An 18,021-nucleotide genomic window follows, 5' to 3' on the forward strand; every position below is an offset into this window, starting at 1 on the left:
AATATCACTAGACAGTTGTTACCAAGTAAAGCAAAACCATACTCTAACTGCAAAGAGCAACATAAGTATAATTCCTTTTAAGAATAAAAAAGGAAAGCTTCAAAATACATTTTCTAAAATTAAAGCATAAGGTAGGGTTTGACTAAATAACTCTTCTTTAGAAAGTATTCAATATGAAGATTTTTTGTGTGGTTCCATTTTTATAGCATTTTAAATGCAGGTCTATTTTCAACAATATGTTCCACCATCCAAAATTTTAGGAATACATTAGTGTATGTTTGTTCTTTCAAAATGCTTTACATCTTGACTTTATCATTTAGAGAGGCAATGTGATACGGAAGGAAAGAATTTAGTTTTAAAAAAATAGGCCGGGCATGGTGGCTCAGGTCTGTAATCTCAGCACTTCGGCAGGCCGAGGTGGGTGGATTACCTGAGGTCAGGAGTTTGAGACCAGCCTGGCCACCATGGCAAAACCCTGTTTCTATTAAAAATATAAAAATTAGCCAGATGTGGTAGTGCACGCCTGTAGTCCCAGCTACTCAGAAGGCTGAGGCAGGAGAATCACTTGAACCTGGGAGGCAGAGGTTGCAGTGAGCTGAGATCACACCACTATACTCCAACTTGGGTGACAGAGTGAAAGTCTGTAAAAAAAACCATATATATATATGTGTGTGTGTGTATACATACATATATATATATATGTGTGTATATATACATATATATGTATATATACAATGAGGCCAGGCGCAATGGCTCATGCCTGTAATGCCAGCACTCTGGGAGGCTGGGGCAGGCAGATTGCTTGAGCTCAGGGGTTCAAGACCAGCCTGGGCAACATGATAAAACCCCCATCTTTACCAAAAATACAAAAAATTAGCTAGACGTGGTAGCACATGTCTGTGGTCTCAGCTACTCAAGAGGCTGAGGTGGGAGGATCACTTGAACCCAGGAGGCAGAGGTTACAGTGATCCCAGATCCCACCACTGCATTCCAGCCTGGGTGACACAGGGAGATCCCATCGCAAATAAGAGAGAGAGAGAGAGAGAGAAAGGAGGATTATTTCATTTATTATATCTATTTAGCCAAGGGATGGGGACAAGTTTTTTTCTTCTTTATGTCTTTATTTATACCTATTTAGCCAAAGGATAAGGACAAGCTTTTGTCTTATTTTCTTTTGTATTTTTTCTACATAGAAATTTCAGCTCATAGCAAATCATTCAAATGGGAAATAAATTTACTAAATACCTTGGGAGCTTCGAGTATTAAAGAAGAATTTATATCATGAATTGTTCCTGAAAGTTCAGTCTTGTCTTCATTACTGCTTGAATGTAAAACATAACAACTTTCTTCTTCTTTATTATCTTCCTGAAAATATAAACCACATTTATTTATACATAAGAAAATATTGTGGGATGAGGGGCAAGGGGAGGGAAAGCATTAGGACAAACACCCAATGCATGTGGGGCTTAAAACCTAGACGATGGGTTAAGTGCAGCAAATCACCATGGCACATGTATACCTATGTAACAAAACTGCACTTTCTGCACACGCATCCCAGAACTTAAAGTAAAAGAAAGAAAGAAAAAAGAAAAGAAAAGAAAGATTTATTCGTGTAAAAAAAAAAGAAAGAAAATATCTTGATTTCAAACTGTTCAGATTCTCATCTTTCCATTAAGAGCAAATATACAACACAAAATTTATTCAAATTGTTTCATTAGAACAAACTTTCTTTAATAATTAAAAAGAACTCCATATTCAAGTCAGAGCTTCCCAAACTTTTTAAAGTATTTCTTAAAGAAAAATCACTTTCCCAGGAATAGATCTTGTATATATAACTATGTACCAGGTACAAATGTAAGTACTGTAAATATATTAAATATATTAATTAATACATTAATATATACTCTAAGACATGGGTCCTCTTAGTAATCCTATTTTACTGGTGAGCAAAAGTGGACACAGTAATTTGCCAAACATTACATATACCAAAATTTCAACCCTGGCTGTCTGGTACTAGAGCCTGTGTTCACAATTACCGTGCCATGCAATCCTCATCTCTTTTTTTAAATTGAGACGGAGTCTCGCTGTGTCACCCAAACTGGAGTGCAGTGGTGCAATCTTGGCTCACTGCAACCTCCGCTGCCCCGGTTCAAGTGATTCTCCTGCCACAGCCTCCGAAGTGGCTGGGACTACGGGAGAGCACCATCTTGCTTGCTAATGTTTTTGTATTTTTAGTAGAGATGAGGTTTCGCCATGTTGGCCAGGCTGGTCTCAAACTCCGGATCTCCCAGGTGATCTGCCTGTCTCTGCCTCTCAAAGTGCTGGCACTACAGGCGTGAGCCACCTCATCTTACAGATGAGTGAAGTGGAAGCTGATGAGGTTGAATAACTGGCACAAGGACACGCAGCCTTGCAAACCACATAACTAAGCAAAAACCCATAGCTGTCTGGCTCAAAAATTTTATTGTCGGTTCTGTTCCATTAGTTCTGAAGCTATAATGCAGTTTTTAAAGTCATTTCAGCCAGTGCATGGTGGCTCACATCTGTAATTCCAGCACTTTGGGAGGCTGAGGCAGAAGCATCACTTCAGCCCAGGAGTTCAAGACCAGCCTGGGCAACATGGAGAGACCCATCTCTATTGTTATATTAAATAATAACAATAAGTCATTTCATTCATTTTTGGGGTCTGGTATATTTGAGGCTGCACTTATCAACGTGTCACCTAGGTTTTAAGCCTCTTTTTAGAAAAGAGTTAAGATGAAAATATATAACATGAAGTGTATAGATATATACATACCATATATATATATAAAGACAAGATTTAATACAAATAATTTGTTCTCATCACCATTATATATTTACAGTCTTTCTGCTCTACCCTGACTTTGGATCTGTAAAATAGGATTAATAAGAGGAGGTTGCAGTGAGCCGAGATTGCACCACTGCACTCCAGCCTGGACAACGGAGTGAGACTCTGTCTCCAAAAAGAAAAAAAACTGTGGCTCTGTGGCATCCCCCACCCCATTCCAGCTCTCTCTCACTCCTGCTTTTGCCATGTGAGTGCCTGCTCCCGCTTTGTCTTCTGCCATGAGTAAAAGCTCCCAGAGTCCTCCCCAGAAGCAGATGCCACCATGCTTCCTGTACAGCCTATAGAACTGTGAGCTAATTAAACCTCTTTCTTACAAATTGCCCAGTATCAGGTATTTCTTCATAGCAATGCAAGAACAGCCTAATACAATGAACACATCTATCTATATTTACCTATCCATCTGTCTATACATAGGAGCACTTACAGTATGTTTTTTGTATGTTAATTTAAAATGTTTCACAGATTAAAGAACTGGACTTAAAAAAATATCTTAGGAATTCTCTAGTCTTGTTCAGTATTTTCAAAGATGAAAAACATAGGCTCAGAGAAGTGATATACCTATTGACCAAATTACTAGTATGATGTTTCTCAAAGTACAAAATTCTGCATCAGAATTACACAGGTGACCCATTGAAGAAGCAGTTTCCTGAAGAGCATATCAGAATTACTAAATGAGAATCTCTGGGAGTAGAACCTGGGAAACTGCATTTTAACTATCTCTCAGGTGATTCTTATATATATTACATATCTTTAAGTTTGAAACCTACTGGGCTAACTCATAGCAAAGTCAGGGGCAGAGCCCAGGTTTCTAGAAATCCAGACTAACAATTTATTACAACCAAGCTATCTGTTCCACACAAGTTGCATACAAACTAGGCAAGTGACAACATCGTAATACAGGCATGTACAGCACTGTGGCTAAGAGCACAGGGTGTGAAGGTGCCCTGCTGAGTGCACATTACAACTCTGTCCCTTACTAGTTATAAGACCTTGGTAAGTTACTCAATTCTCTGTGCCTCAATTGATTCATCTGTAATGAGGGTAACAAAAGGACTATTCTTAAAGTTGCTGTGAGGATTAATTTAGTTAATAGTTAATAAGTGTAAAGGGCTTAAAAGAATGACTGACATTTAGTAAGCACTTAAATAATAATGAAACTGGCTGAAAATCATCATCATTAAGTTTCTGTTGTTGGTGGTGATGGTGGCACTTTGTTTTTTGCATTAGAGGCCTCCGGAGCACCATAACTGTAACGTAGCCTTCAGTCATAAGCAGTAACCCCTGACCATAAGATAAAGCAACAAGATGACTTCAAGATGGGTTGACAGTATAGGGAGGGGTTCTTGATGCTAGGAGTTACAAGGTGCTTTGATGGAGAGAAAAACAGATTAAACTCTCACTGTTATATGGTTAAAATGCTATAGTCACAAGGATTTCAACTTATCATACCATCTTGACATCAGTCCCAAACGAAAGTTAAAAAGGACACTTATTTTAATTTACATATAAGAATAGCTAGGTGCAGTGCCTCATGTCCCTAAAAAAGCACTTTGGGAGGCCAAGGCAGGCAGATTGCCTGAGCTCCGGAGTTCAAGACCAGCCTGGCCAACATGGTGAAATCCCATCTCTACTAAAAATACAAAAAATTAGTAGCCAGGCACGGTGCCACATGCTATTAATCCCAGCTACTTGACAGGCTGAGGCATGAGAATCGCTTGAACACAGGAAGCAGAGGTTGCAGTGAGTAGAGATCGTGCCACTGCACTCCAGCCTGGATGACAGAGAGAGACTCTGTCTCTAAAATAAGAATAATAATAATTTACATATAAGAAATGTGCTGAGAGCTTAGAAATCTGTGCTAAAAGCATGAAGATGAAAATAGTAGTAAGAGTGATAGTAGCAGAACTAGCAATATTAGCAGCTAGTATTTATGTAATAATATGCTATGTACTTAATGAATATAACCTTTAAATCCCAAAACCCTATGAGGGAGACATTATTTTTTCTGATATTGTAAGTCAAGGACATTAAGAAACCTGCTCAAGGTCACACACATAGTAAACGTAGAACAGAAATTCTTGGCCAGGTATATGTGTCTCCAAAATCCATGTTTTTAACTGTTGCACTATTATTACTTCCTATATTAACAAAATACAACACTCACCACCAACGGCTTACAGATGCCAAGGCGTACTATGCCTGGCGGCACAGCTTTCAGTATTTCCACAGCTTCAGCAAGTGAGGTGTTGTCCAAACAGTATTCATTGACTGAGACCAGGCGGTCTCCAGGTAATAGTCCCCCACTTCTTTCTGCTACACCATCTGCTACCAGGGAGCGGATCACAATCACTGATCTTGTAGGATCTAAAGGGTCCTATGAATTGAGCAAAGAAGAAAGATGAGTCCATGCACTGAAAAATAATATGCAGCCTTAGGACAGCTTGAGTTGACTGATGAATCTTATTTGACCACCTACTTCATGTGTCTGGCACTCTGGTGATAATCTTCTAAACAGGTAAAAATAAACTAAAATCTCACTCTAAGTCAGGTATGGTTGCACACCTCTGTACCATCCCAGCTTCTTGGGAGGCTGAGGTGGGAGGATTGTTTGAGTGCAGGAGTTTGAGATTAGCCTAGGCAATATAGCAAGACCTTCTTGCTAGAAAAAGTTTTTTTAATTAAAAAAATTAAAAGGCCAGGTGCAGTGGCTCATGCCTGTAATCCCAGCACTCTGGGAGGCAGGAGGATCACTTGAGCCCAGGAGTTCAAGACCAGCCTGGACAACATGACAAAATCCCATCTCTGCAAAATATACAAAAATTAGCCAGGTGTGGTGGTGTGTGTTTGTAGTCCAAGCTACCTGGGGGGTGGAGCAGAGGTTGCTGAGGTGGAAGGATTGCTTCAGCCCAGGAGGTCAAGGCTGCAGTGAGCTGTGGTTCAGAACTCACTGCAGAGCTGTGGTGACACAGCAAGACCCTGTCCCAAAAAATAAATAAATAAAACACCACGCAAATATCAGGTTGTATCAAGGTGAAAATATAATCTTAACAATTTCAGTGGCATGTCTGAGTGCCCAAAATATATAGACTTCCTGTTAAAATTTTTAGTGATTGATATTTGGTTGGACCATAAGAGGTCTGGGAACAGTTGGGCAAGATTCTCTGACATTCTCAAGCACAGTCATATGATGGAACCAAGATAAGCCTGTCTGTTACTCCTCCAGAGTCATAAGTAAGCTCCAAGAAAAGCATGAACGTAATCATAAATATAAAACGGGAAATGATACTCCATTCTTATACCTTCACTGTAGTACAGAATCCTATAAAATCACACAAATCCAGAAAAGACATGGAAACCATGGAAGATTCCACTGTATTTTAAAAAGTATATTTATAAATAATGTGACCTAAAATTATGATATAGTGCCCTTAGGTCACAACTATTCCAATACATAGTTAAATATGAATTTATGAACAAAAGCAATGTACAGATCTTTCGCCCATTGGGAGGACCCCATATTTCTTGATATTAAACACTGAGGACAACATTGACATTCAATATACCTGGTTAAAAAAAACCAATTTATATCTCCACTATTGTTTTTTAATTTATTTAACAAACTGATATATAGCACTTACTATATGTTGGGCTTGACAATCACTAATTTATCTAATCCTTACATCTCCAGGATGTAGGCAGATTTATTGTCTGTGTTTTACAGATGAGGAAACCGAGGCTCAGAAAGTTAAGGAAACTAGCCAATATCGCCCAGCGTATATGTGGCAGAGCCAGGATCCAACCAGGCAGCCTAACTCTTAAGTCCTTACTCTTGACCACCTCACTCTGCAGCTTGCTCTGCATCATAATGGTCAGAAGAAATGGGAAACAAAGAATAGTAAATTGAGAAGAAAGAAATATTCATATGGCCATCTTATGATTGAGCAGAGTCTCTTAATTTGTCTTAACGGTGCAGGTGTACAGCACTATTACAGAACTTTTAACCTAGCAAGGGGGAGAAAAAATAATGACATCCCAAACACAGCAGCATTCACATTGGTTTCTCTATGCTTCTCCCATTATTTCATTATGCACATGCTGTTCCACAAGGCAAGATATTGTAACCTGAGATTCTACTACTCTAGCCTCTCTTAAACCCTTCCAGAGAAAGTAGAGAAAAACTGCTAGGTTTTGTGTGGGAATTATAAAACTTTGGAATTAGCAAAGTAAGAATTTGCCAAGTTCCTGGCTATGTCTGTTTGAAGTGGCTGATGATTCTTTTGAAGTTTTCTGATCCAGTTTTCTATGCCTTTGTGTTTCAGACATCAGGGTTCATTTTCAAAGTACTGCATGGAATTTAACCAAATACACCATATTTAAATCAACAAAGGCTACACAGCTAATTCCTTGAAGAATGTCTTCAAATGTAACTTATCTTGGGTTTTGCAAGTAACCTTGCCTTTCTACCCCTGAGTCAAGAGACTCTTCAAAATTTTCTTACATGCTCTGATGTATAACACCACGTATTTATGAAGAGGATTAAAAGTAAAAAAGAGTCCAGGGAACTCACTAATAAAATACTGTTAAACTATAATTACACCAGTATTTTCAAGTAGAGGGAGCTATTGCATAGGAAGAGAATAGAACAGAACCAAAAAGCACAGTGGCATATCAGCAGGCAATGGATGCGGTAATATAAAAGAGCTGTCTATTTTGTCACTGGCAACCATGAATCACAACACACTTTTCATCCTGAAATATGAAACCATTACATTTTAAGTTTGACACACTAATAAATAAGCTGTACAATTATTTCCTTCATTTAGGATGTCAGTTTTTGATGAAAGGCTTTTTTATTGGGGGGAGAAGGGAGACTACATAATAGCTTATTCCTCTCATGAAATGCACAGCAGCTAACATTACTTCGTATTATTAATTTCTACACTTTCTTTTTTTTTTTTTTTTTTTTTTTGAGACGGAGTCTTGCTCTGTCGCCCGGGCTGGAGTGCAGTGGCCGGATCTCAGCTCACTGCAAGCTCCGCCTCCCGGGTTTACGCCATTCTCCTGCCTCAGCCTCCCAAGTAGCTGGGACTACAGGCGCCCGCCACCTCACCTGGCTAGTTTTTTGTATTTTTTAGTAGAGACGGGGTTTCACTGTGTTAGTCAGGATGGTCTCGATCTCCTGACCTCGTGATCCGCCCGTCTCGGCCTCCCAAAGTGCTGGGATTACAGGCTTGAGCCACCGCGCCCGGCCCAATTTCTACACTTTCTTAGAGAAAACTGCAACAGCAAAATATACCAAAAGCAAATAAATGGTTGTACTAAGTGGTTTGTGAATAATCTCTGCAGTTTCATATAACACCAAAATTTAAAAATACTATTTTTAACCCAAATAGGTGAGGAGGTTTTCAAAATGCAACCCATTGAATTGATAATTTAGGAACATTTTAAAGGAAGATTCCCCAGAAGGAAATGGAAATAGACTTCTACTCTTGAAAGGTGAACATATTTCCCTTATTGCCAGAAAAGTCATTGTAAGTACTAATTTACACAAAGTGAGGCCTTCTTCAGACCTCAAACTAGTGACAGGTGTGCTTGCTTACTAAAATGTATTCAGGTTTAGACCACTAGTTATGCTAAACAATAAATCCAATCTACCACCCCTTTTCCTGGATGACAGAACCCAAAGGCAGCTTCTTTGTTATTTGGGGGGTAGGGAGGCGACAAACTAGCCACCTCTGAAGATGCCCCATTATGTATAATCGCTGCTTCATTTTCTATGATGACTTTTCTGCCTGTGATTTCCCACATAGCTGAATGAAATCGCTTTAATGAGTAACAGTCATTTCCTTTCATTTCCTTTACATCACATGCAGCAGCCACCCTATGGAAAAACAGCAGCTGCTACTGCCTGCTGGGGTGGCTGCTATTCTTGAGGCTTTGCTGCATAAAAATGCTCAAAAACCAGCCTGACTCAGGCTGCTTCTCATCAGAAAGGTCCATTTTCTGAAAATACAGTGTATGACATTATGTGCATGTTATAGCAAACAAAATGTTATAGAGATACTTCTCAAAACCCTTACCCAACCCCTAGGCCCCCAGGCACATTTACATAGATATATATATGAAGCACTTCACAAATGTGTATGTTATTCTTGCACAACGGGTCACGCTGATGATCTCTGTATCATTCCAATTTTAGTATATGTGCTGCCAACATGCACACCCCCAATAGCACCTTGCTGAAATTATTTTAACTGTCTTCCTACTAAAAACAAAGTCCCCATCAGTTTTTATCACCTTTCATCATAATTTTAAAATCTCTAATATTTCTTCTTTTGGTAAATAACACTGCAAGGAACATTGTATTTAAGAATCAAGATGCTGCTTTAGACTAAATAGCCAATAGAGGGCACTAGAGACCAATCATAGAACATGAGAAACATGTACTATGCGAGCCATTCTCTTTTGAAGGAATTTTCTTCCTCTTTATTCATAAGATTTATATTATTACACATGCTGTAACAGTGTCCCATATGTTTGGTTCAACCCATTTACTTCTGAAAGTTGTACCCTACACCTCTTTTTTTTTTTTTTTTTGAGACAGAATCCCTCTCGGTCACCCAGGCTGGATTCTCGTGCCTCAGCCACCCGATAGCTGACATTACAGGTGTGCGCCGTAACTCCCAGCTAATTTTTGTATTTTTAGTACAGACGGGGTTTTGCCATATTGGTGAGGCTGGTCTCGAACTCCTGGCCTCAAGTGATCCTCCTGCCTCGGCCTCCCTATATCCTCTGAGTGGCATCAGCATATACCCAAGCATTCCGTTCTCCCCCTCACCCCTCCATTGAGTTGCTCACTAAGGCATGTCAGTTTTTTAATCTCAGCCTTTTATCTTTTCTGATTCTTCCTTTCCGTTTCCACTGCCACAGCCTTGGTTCAACTTCTCGTTATTTCTGAGCAGCTGCTACAGTTTCCTGATAGGTCTACCCGTCTCTAATCTTGCCCCCATGAGTCAATTTTCTACAGAGATAATAGAACCATCTTTAAAAATAAAAAGGTGATTATAATTCCTCCTCTGCTTAAAATACTTCAGGGACACCTACTGCCTTCAGGATAAAGTCCTAACTCCTTTATTCTTCATGGAAGAAAAATCCTTCAGAACTGCAGTTCTGTCTCGTCTCTCACTCTCCCCACACATACCACTGCCTACTTCCATTTGCCCAACATTTTATCCCAGGTACTGTGAAATGGAAACCCAGGTATTGTGAAAGGCCTTGTCATGCTGCATGGCATAATGCAAGCCATTCCCTCAGCCAGGAATGCTCTCCCTGACCCACCGCCATTTGTCTAGACTTTGCCACCAGAGTCAGTCAGCTCAAGTGTCTCCTCCAATGAGAAGCACTCCCTTACTCCTTAAAGACCCAAGCACTTCCTACTCTGTGATATCCCTAAACCTAAAAAGACCTTCAATTACAGCATTTATCATAATATATTTCCTTTACTGGTTGACCTTCTAGAATTAGTTTGGTCTTCCTGTTAGATGTATCTACAGCTTGTTGCATTTTCTTCATTAAAATACTTATTACATTTTACTGAAATTATTGTAAATGACTTCCTTTAAATTACTTCCTACTAAAAGTAAGCTTTATGAGACCAAGAATGTGTTTGCTTATTTTTTCGCTGGATTTTCAGGGCCTACTACAATGCTCGTCATGGAGAAGGCACTGAAGAGTAGTTAAAACGTTGAATGACTGTCTATTTAGTTTCTCTCTTCCCACGGGGCAACAAGTACACCAAAAGCAAAAGCCACATCGCATCATACAGGAATAACAACAACAGCTGGTAACACACACTAAGCTCTTGCCATACCAGGCACTGTTCTCAGAATCTTACTTATTTGAATCCATTTAATCCTCACATCATCATGAGGTAGGTACGTACTATCATTATCCTCACTTTTCTGGTGAGGAAATTAAGAAAAATTAAATAGCTTAACCAAAGCACAGGGCTGGTAAATGGCAGAGCCAGAAATTAAGCCAGCCAGTCAAATCCCAGAGTTTGTGCTTTTAGCCACACTAAGCGATGCTGCTTCTCTAACTTAAGTATTTGCTAAATGAATGAAGTGTTGAAAGAAGACAAATATGTTAGAAGATATTTTTATCATCTTACCAAAGTGTATAAAACTGAATCCCTTAAATATCGCACTTGGCCACTAGAGGTTCATGTTTCAGTACCTAGCAGATGAAAAGTTAGAAGATACAGAATGTTTAGCATGCCTGCATGTACAGGTAAAACATGCATTTGTTTGCCAAATTTCAATGCACAGTTACTTTCTCAAGAATCCATTGATTTGGTAGGCATAAGACTTTTACATGAACAAATTCAAACATGTGATAATCATTATGCCCAAATGAATGGGATTCAAAGTTTCTGATGTGTCCATAAAATGTATTATATGAATATTTGTGTACATTCCCAAAGATCAAAGAGACCAGATTTCACATAAGCTAAGGCAGAGTGCAGGAGCATCACCTGGAGCGGAGAGGTGGTTCAGCGGAAATGGGCTCTGTCAGACAGAGACATCAACTTGAAGATGTGGAGAGCTCTAGCCGTGAAACTGCTCCAAAACCTAGACTACAAATCCAAGCTACCATGGCAAACTCAGTGAAAAGACATGAAGTAGAGAACATGACATAAAGAGGAGACAGAAGGAATTAACAAGAAAAGTGTCATAGGTAATAAACTGGCAAATGCATCAGTAAGAGGCATTTAGGAAATAAGAACAGGAGATATATACCAAGAATTGTTCTAATATTTAACATTGATATGCTTTGCAGTATTACCCCAATAAAGAAACACAAGGTGTAACAAAGACTTAACTACATTCAAAATGAAGAATATCTTTTGGGTTTGTTCGTTTTTAAAAAAATCTATTCTGTATGTAACACTCAAACTTTTAAAGACATTAAATAACAGGATAGGAATTTAAAGACCACACAGCAGAATGACAAAGAGATGGACCACAGTTTATTTCCTTTGATAATTTTGACTCTTACTGTCAACTGAGTGTATTAAATATAAAGCTGGTCGACTAAACTCATGAGAGGAAATATGGCTAATTCATAGAATCTTTTTTTTCTTTTTTGAGACAGGGTCTCACTCTGTCACTCAGGCTTGAGTGCAGTGGCACAATCACAGCTCAGTGCAGTCTCAACCTCTTGGGCTTAAGTGATCCTCCCACCTCAGCCTCCTAAATAGCTGGGACCACAAGTGCACACCACATTTAGCTAAATCGTTTTTATTTTTTGTAGAGATGTGGTCTCCCTATATTGCTCAGCAGATCTCAAACTTCTGGGCTCAAGGGATCCTCCCACCTCAGGCTCCCGAAGTACTGGAATTACAGGCATGAGACACCATGCCGGCCTAATGTATATAGTCTTAATAGTACGTTATTAAAGTTCTAGGCTGTGTTGTATAGTTCACCACACCAAAATACCTGCTCTACAGCTGTATTACAGAGGTCCTTCACAAGGATGAAATGATTCCAACGAAGGACTAGCAAAACAACTTCAATCAACTGTGAAATAGAAAGTACTCTACAAGTGAAAAGAAACAATCCACCAACCAATGAATTCAATGCTATAGCACATATCATTACAGAACCAGGCTTTCAGCTTCATTCCACGGATATGTATTTTTATTTCAGTAAGAGAAAGTATGTTTCAAAGATAATTTTAAAGGAACTACACACAAATTTCTGGACAACATGAATAGTTAGCTCTGTAATACTGGATAAGAGAATTATTCCAACTCAGTAATGATCAACTGAGGAAACTATGAAAACAGCAGGTAGCCAAATATTGGCTTCTTGAAAACTATACTCTTAAATGTGGCCATTATTATTTGAACTAAGGAGTATTAAGTTAAAATCTAAATTAATTAACAGCTAAATAAATTTTCAAAGCAACATCTCAAGGAAGTTGCTAAAATAGAGAATGCAGAAAGAAACCATTAAGTTTAAAAGGGAGACAGTTGGCTGGGCACAGTGTAATCCCAGCCTATAATCCCAGCATTTTGGGAGGCCAAGGTGGGAGGATCGCTTGAGTCCAGGAGGTCGAGACCACCCTGGGCAATACAGTGAGTCTTTGTCTCTAAAAAACATTAAAAATTAAATAAAAGGGACGCAACTATTTCATTCCAGAGGTAGGCAAAAGGAGGAACTGGGTACAAAGAGGCAAAGGAAAGGTTCTTTTATACACATGCACACACACATACAGATTTATACACCTTAAGGAAAAAGGAAAACAGTGATCTGCAGAAGCTCAGTGGCACAGCTAGCATGAATTAAAATTTCCATTGTGAGTAATGTCAGAAAACAAGAATTCCAAGGTTTTTAAAAAGGAGAGAAGATAGATAAGAGAGAAAGACAATGACGACAGATATTCAGCCCATTAGTGTTAGGATGAGCGTGGATTAAAAGAGACGAGTTTTGAGACCTAGCTTGGTCCACACCTGGATGTGTACAGTTTCACGAGTGTCTTCATTTCTCTGAGTCAGTTTCCTCACAAACGTAAAACGAAAAAGTTGGATACATGAGTTATGATCCCTTCTCTCAACTCTAAAATCCTATAACTTAATTTGACAGAGTATCTTGACTCAAATTTGTTCCTACTTTCTACCCAAACATTCACAAAACCACTATAAAAAGTAAGGAAAGATAGAAGTTAATTCAAAACACTGCATCAGCAATGAAATTGATGTACATTTTTGTCACAAAACTCAAAAAGGGCATTTACTATAACTTAATTTGACAGAGTATCTTGACTCAAATTTGTTCCTACTTTCTACCCAAACATTCACAAAACCACTATAAAAAGCAAGGAAAGATAGAAGTTAATTCAAAACACTGCATCAGCAATGAAATTGATGTACATTTTTGTCACAAAACTCAAAAAGGGCATTTACTATAAAAAAAAAAAGAACAACAAAATACATACGACAGCATGTGTCCTTTTTTGATAAGATATATCTTAACACACCTTTTCTTTTTCCTTTGCCATTTTCGGAGCAACAAAAGTCATGTCAGGAACCATTAGCTGAATTAAAATCACAAGAACAGTTCTGGTTTAAAACAATAGGGTATAATTAATAATTTCAAAAGACTGTCTTCTGATTTGACCAATAAGCTAAGCATTTACTTTTGGGAAAGAGAAATAAACGTATTTATAGTGAATGCAAAGCAACAACTAATTGATTCTAATGAATAATGAGCAAGCTATCTTATCTAAATCCAACTCCATGTTTAACTATTGTATAATATAGCAAAGTATTACACTAATCATACCAATTACCACAACACCATCACGTTCAAAGTAAGTGCCCACAAAGTACATTCAGTCCACTCAAGATAGATTAAACTGATACGGTTCCTGGTTCCTTGTGTCTTATTACTTCCTAAATACTATTAGGCAGTAAGAATAGATTTTTCCACACATCAGACATAGAACTAAACAGTCCCAGAGCTGCACAGTAAGCACAGTACAGAAAGCAATAAAAAGTAAAATGGCAGAGAAGTGGACAAAGGAACTTGCTAAAAGATCAAAATATATTCTCAAAAGGAATAAAAAGTATATAAGCTTGCACATACTTTTATCCTATAAAGTTTAGTACTTTAAAAACCTATTTTAAGCACCACAGTATTTTAAATGGTTTAACCAAGAGTCCCATGGAAATCACTTCTTGAAGACTATTCCTTTCTCATAACCCTTCTGGTCTCCTGCTGAATAACTTGTTTGTATATTAGATACATTCCTTGGATGTTTCATCTCTTGAAAATTTTATGTCATGCTGTAATTGTTTATGTGGTTACCAGTCAGTCCTGGTCCAGGACTTTTGCTAGTTGTAAGGAAAACAAAACAAACCATACAACTATCCTTTATCTAAAAGCCCCATCATCTTGCTGAAATGCCTGAGGTTCTATCAGGCAGACAGTAGTACTCAAGTATAATTAAAATCACATTAGTTGTGGCCGGGTGCAGTGGCTCATGCCTGTAATCGCAGGGCTTTGGGAGGCCAAGGCGGGCAGATCACTTGAGACGCGGAGTTTGAGACCAGCCTGGCCAGCATGGCGAAACCCCGTCTCTACTAAAAATACAAAAACATTAGCCAGGCATGGTGGTGCACACCTGTAATCCCAGCTACTCATGAGGCTGAGGCAGGAGAATTGCTTGAACCCAGGAGGCTGAGGTTGCAGTGAACCAAGATAGCGCCACTGTACTCCAGCCTGGGCAACAGAGTGAGACTCCCTCTCAAAAAATAACAAAATTTACATTAGTTGAAATGTGAATATACTTAACACTACTGAACTATTCATTTAAAAACAGTTAAGATGGTAAATTTTATGTTAAGTGCACTTTACCATTTTTATAAATGTAGAATATGAATTTATAAATAAGAAATACTCCATTATCTTCCAGAAAAAAATTGTATTAGTTGAAAGTCATTATGACGCAGGGAAACTGTAGATATATAAAAACCTAAAAGCTTTGCAAATACTGATTTTGGAATTTAACTTTCCAAACAAATCATTGTCAACTTAACCTCAACACAAATACTAGCTGAATGATAGCGATCAAGTTGTTTAATCGTGAAGACTTGAGTTTTTCATTTGTAAATGGAAATAACAATAGTACAGATTCCACAGTTATTAAAAGTGTTCAACAAGGCATGCGATGTGCTTAGTAAGTCCATAGTAATCACTTCATAGTAATAATTTCTTCTCCATCATAATTCTCATGGTAATATTATTATTATTATTATAACATTATTATTATTACTATTACTATGAGAATTATGGTGGAAAAGAAGTTAAAAGGACATACAGGTTTGAGGAGTTAACAGTTTGTATCCCATTTACTGCCTTCTAAATTCAACTGAGCATATGTGACTTAGACCAACAGTGCTATCAGCTGCTAAACCCCTCACCTCGTGATGTTACATTCAAATATTAAAAAATGAAAACACAGGGCTGAATCTATGCCCTCCAGATATGCAGATCTATAACCTCTTGAGTGCACAAAGAGAGGCTCAGAACAGCATGGCATCCTCAGTCTTCACTCTTCCTGAGCAGACACTGTAAGATGGGAGGCATCTCTAGACTGGGAGATTGCCTGACAACACAGCCATGTCAGAGTGACAGGATGCCCTTCATTCTTTAGAAAAGATTCTGCAGTGTTTTGATCTTTTCTTTTTAATCCTTGAAAGGTCAACCAATGCTGATATACAGCACACAGTATGTAGAATTAAAACTTTGCTAACTTTGAAACTGTACAGGAAAAAGGCAAGGAGTCCTGCTAGGAAATCCAAGGTAAAGCACACAGTTTATACTCTCAGGTGGCAATAAATACATAAACAAATAAAAATTATGTCAGTGAAGAGCTTTGGCCAGGTGAGAGGAGTAAAGGCAAGGGATCACAAGGCTTCAAGAATCATCTGAAGAAAAGTTTTTTTTTTAATTATACTTTAAGTTCTAGGGTACATGTGCATAGCGTGCAGGTTTGTTACATATGTATACTTGTGCCATGTTGGTGTGCTGCACCCATCAACTCGTCAGCACCCATCAATTCATCATTTATATCAGGTATAACTCCCCAATGCAATCCCTCCCCCCTCCCCTCCTCCCCATGATAAGCCCCAGTGTGTGATGTTCCCCTTCCCGAGTCCAAGTGATCTCATTGTTCAGTTCCCACCTATGAGTGAGAACATACGGTGTTTGGTTTTCTCTTCTTGTGATAGTTTGCTAAGAATGATGGTTTCCAGCTGCATCCATGTCCCTACAAAGGACGCAAACTCATCCTTTTTTATGGCTGCATAGTATTCCATGGTGTATATGTGCCACATTTTCTTAATCCAGTCTGTCACAGATGGACATTTGGGTTGATTCCAAGTCTTTGCTATTGCGAATAGTGCCACAATAAACATACGTGTGCATGTGTCTTTGTAGTAGAATAATTTATAATCCTTTGGGTATATACCCAGTAGTGGGATGGCTGGGTCATATGGTACATCTAGTTCTAGATCCTTGAGGAATCGCCATACTGTTTTCCATAATGGTTGAACTAGTTTACAATCCCACCAACAGTGTAAAAGTGTTCCTATTTCTCCACATCCTCTCCAACACCTGTTGTTTCCTGATTTTTTAATGATGGCCATTCTAACAGGTGTGAGATGGTATCTCATTGTGGTTTTGATTTGCATTTCTCTGATGGCGAGGAAAAGTTTTTAAAATTATATTAAGTATGTCTCTCCAGAATGACAACATAACTAGAAATTTCTATTGCCTTTCAGTTGAGCCATAATTATGAAGAATTAGTATTGTTTTTGGTCTACAGATTGTACCTGACAAAACCACAGACTCAGGAGCTCAGCTCCATTTACTAACTGGGTGGTCATGAGCGAACTCCTTAACCTCAGCACCAGTTTTCCTTATCCATAAAACAAGGATGACCACAGGACCTATAGCTTGGAGGTTGTAGAGAAGATTGAATCAGTCCATATACCTAAAGTGTTTTAAACAATCCCTGACACAGAGTACAGTAGTCCCCCCTTATCCATAAGGAATACGTTTGAAGATCCCCAGTGGATGCCTGAAATCACAGATAGTACCAAGCCCTATATATACTATGATTGTTCCCTTACATACATACCAATGCTATATAAAGCACTACCTGAGACTGCGTAAATTATAAAAGAAAAGAGGTTTAATTGACTCACAGTTCCCCATGGCTGTGGGGGGTGCCTCAGGAAACTTACAATCATGGTGTAAGGCAAAGGGGAAGCAAGGCACATCTTACATGGCAGCAGGAGAGAGAGAGAATGAGGGGGGAGGTGCCACACACTTTTAAACCATCAGATCTTGTGAGAACTCACTCATTATCACAGGAACAGCATGGGGGAAACCCCCACTAATGATCCAATTACCTCCCACCAGGTCCCTCCCCTGACACATGGGGATTATAATTTGAGATGAGATTTGGGTGGAGACACAGAGGCAAACAATATCACCTATGATAAGGGTTAATTTATAAATTAGGCACAGTTGGCCGGGCACGGTGGCTCAAGCCTGTAATCCTAGCACTTTGGGAGGCTGAGA

At 38.7% G+C, this 18,021-nt stretch overlaps 1 protein-coding gene across 1 annotated transcript in view; it reads right to left on the minus strand.

The window, feature by feature from the left end:
• INADL (InaD-like (Drosophila)) overlaps positions 1 to 18,021 on the minus strand; it is a 472,039-nt gene that overhangs the window by 326,116 nt on the left and 127,902 nt on the right. Inside the window, exons 18-19 of the mRNA XM_011941560.1 lie at positions 5,034 to 5,243; positions 1,246 to 1,365 (exon numbers count right to left, since the gene is read on the minus strand). Of these exons, the coding sequence (XP_011796950.1) occupies positions 1,246 to 1,365; positions 5,034 to 5,243 (330 nt within the window). The remainder of the gene's footprint in view (positions 1 to 1,245; positions 1,366 to 5,033; positions 5,244 to 18,021) is intronic.

The sequence above is a fragment of the Colobus angolensis genome, unplaced genomic scaffold (assembly GCF_000951035.1).
Source record: "Colobus angolensis palliatus isolate OR3802 unplaced genomic scaffold, Cang.pa_1.0 Scaffold102, whole genome shotgun sequence".
Taxonomy (NCBI): domain Eukaryota; kingdom Metazoa; phylum Chordata; class Mammalia; order Primates; family Cercopithecidae; genus Colobus; species Colobus angolensis.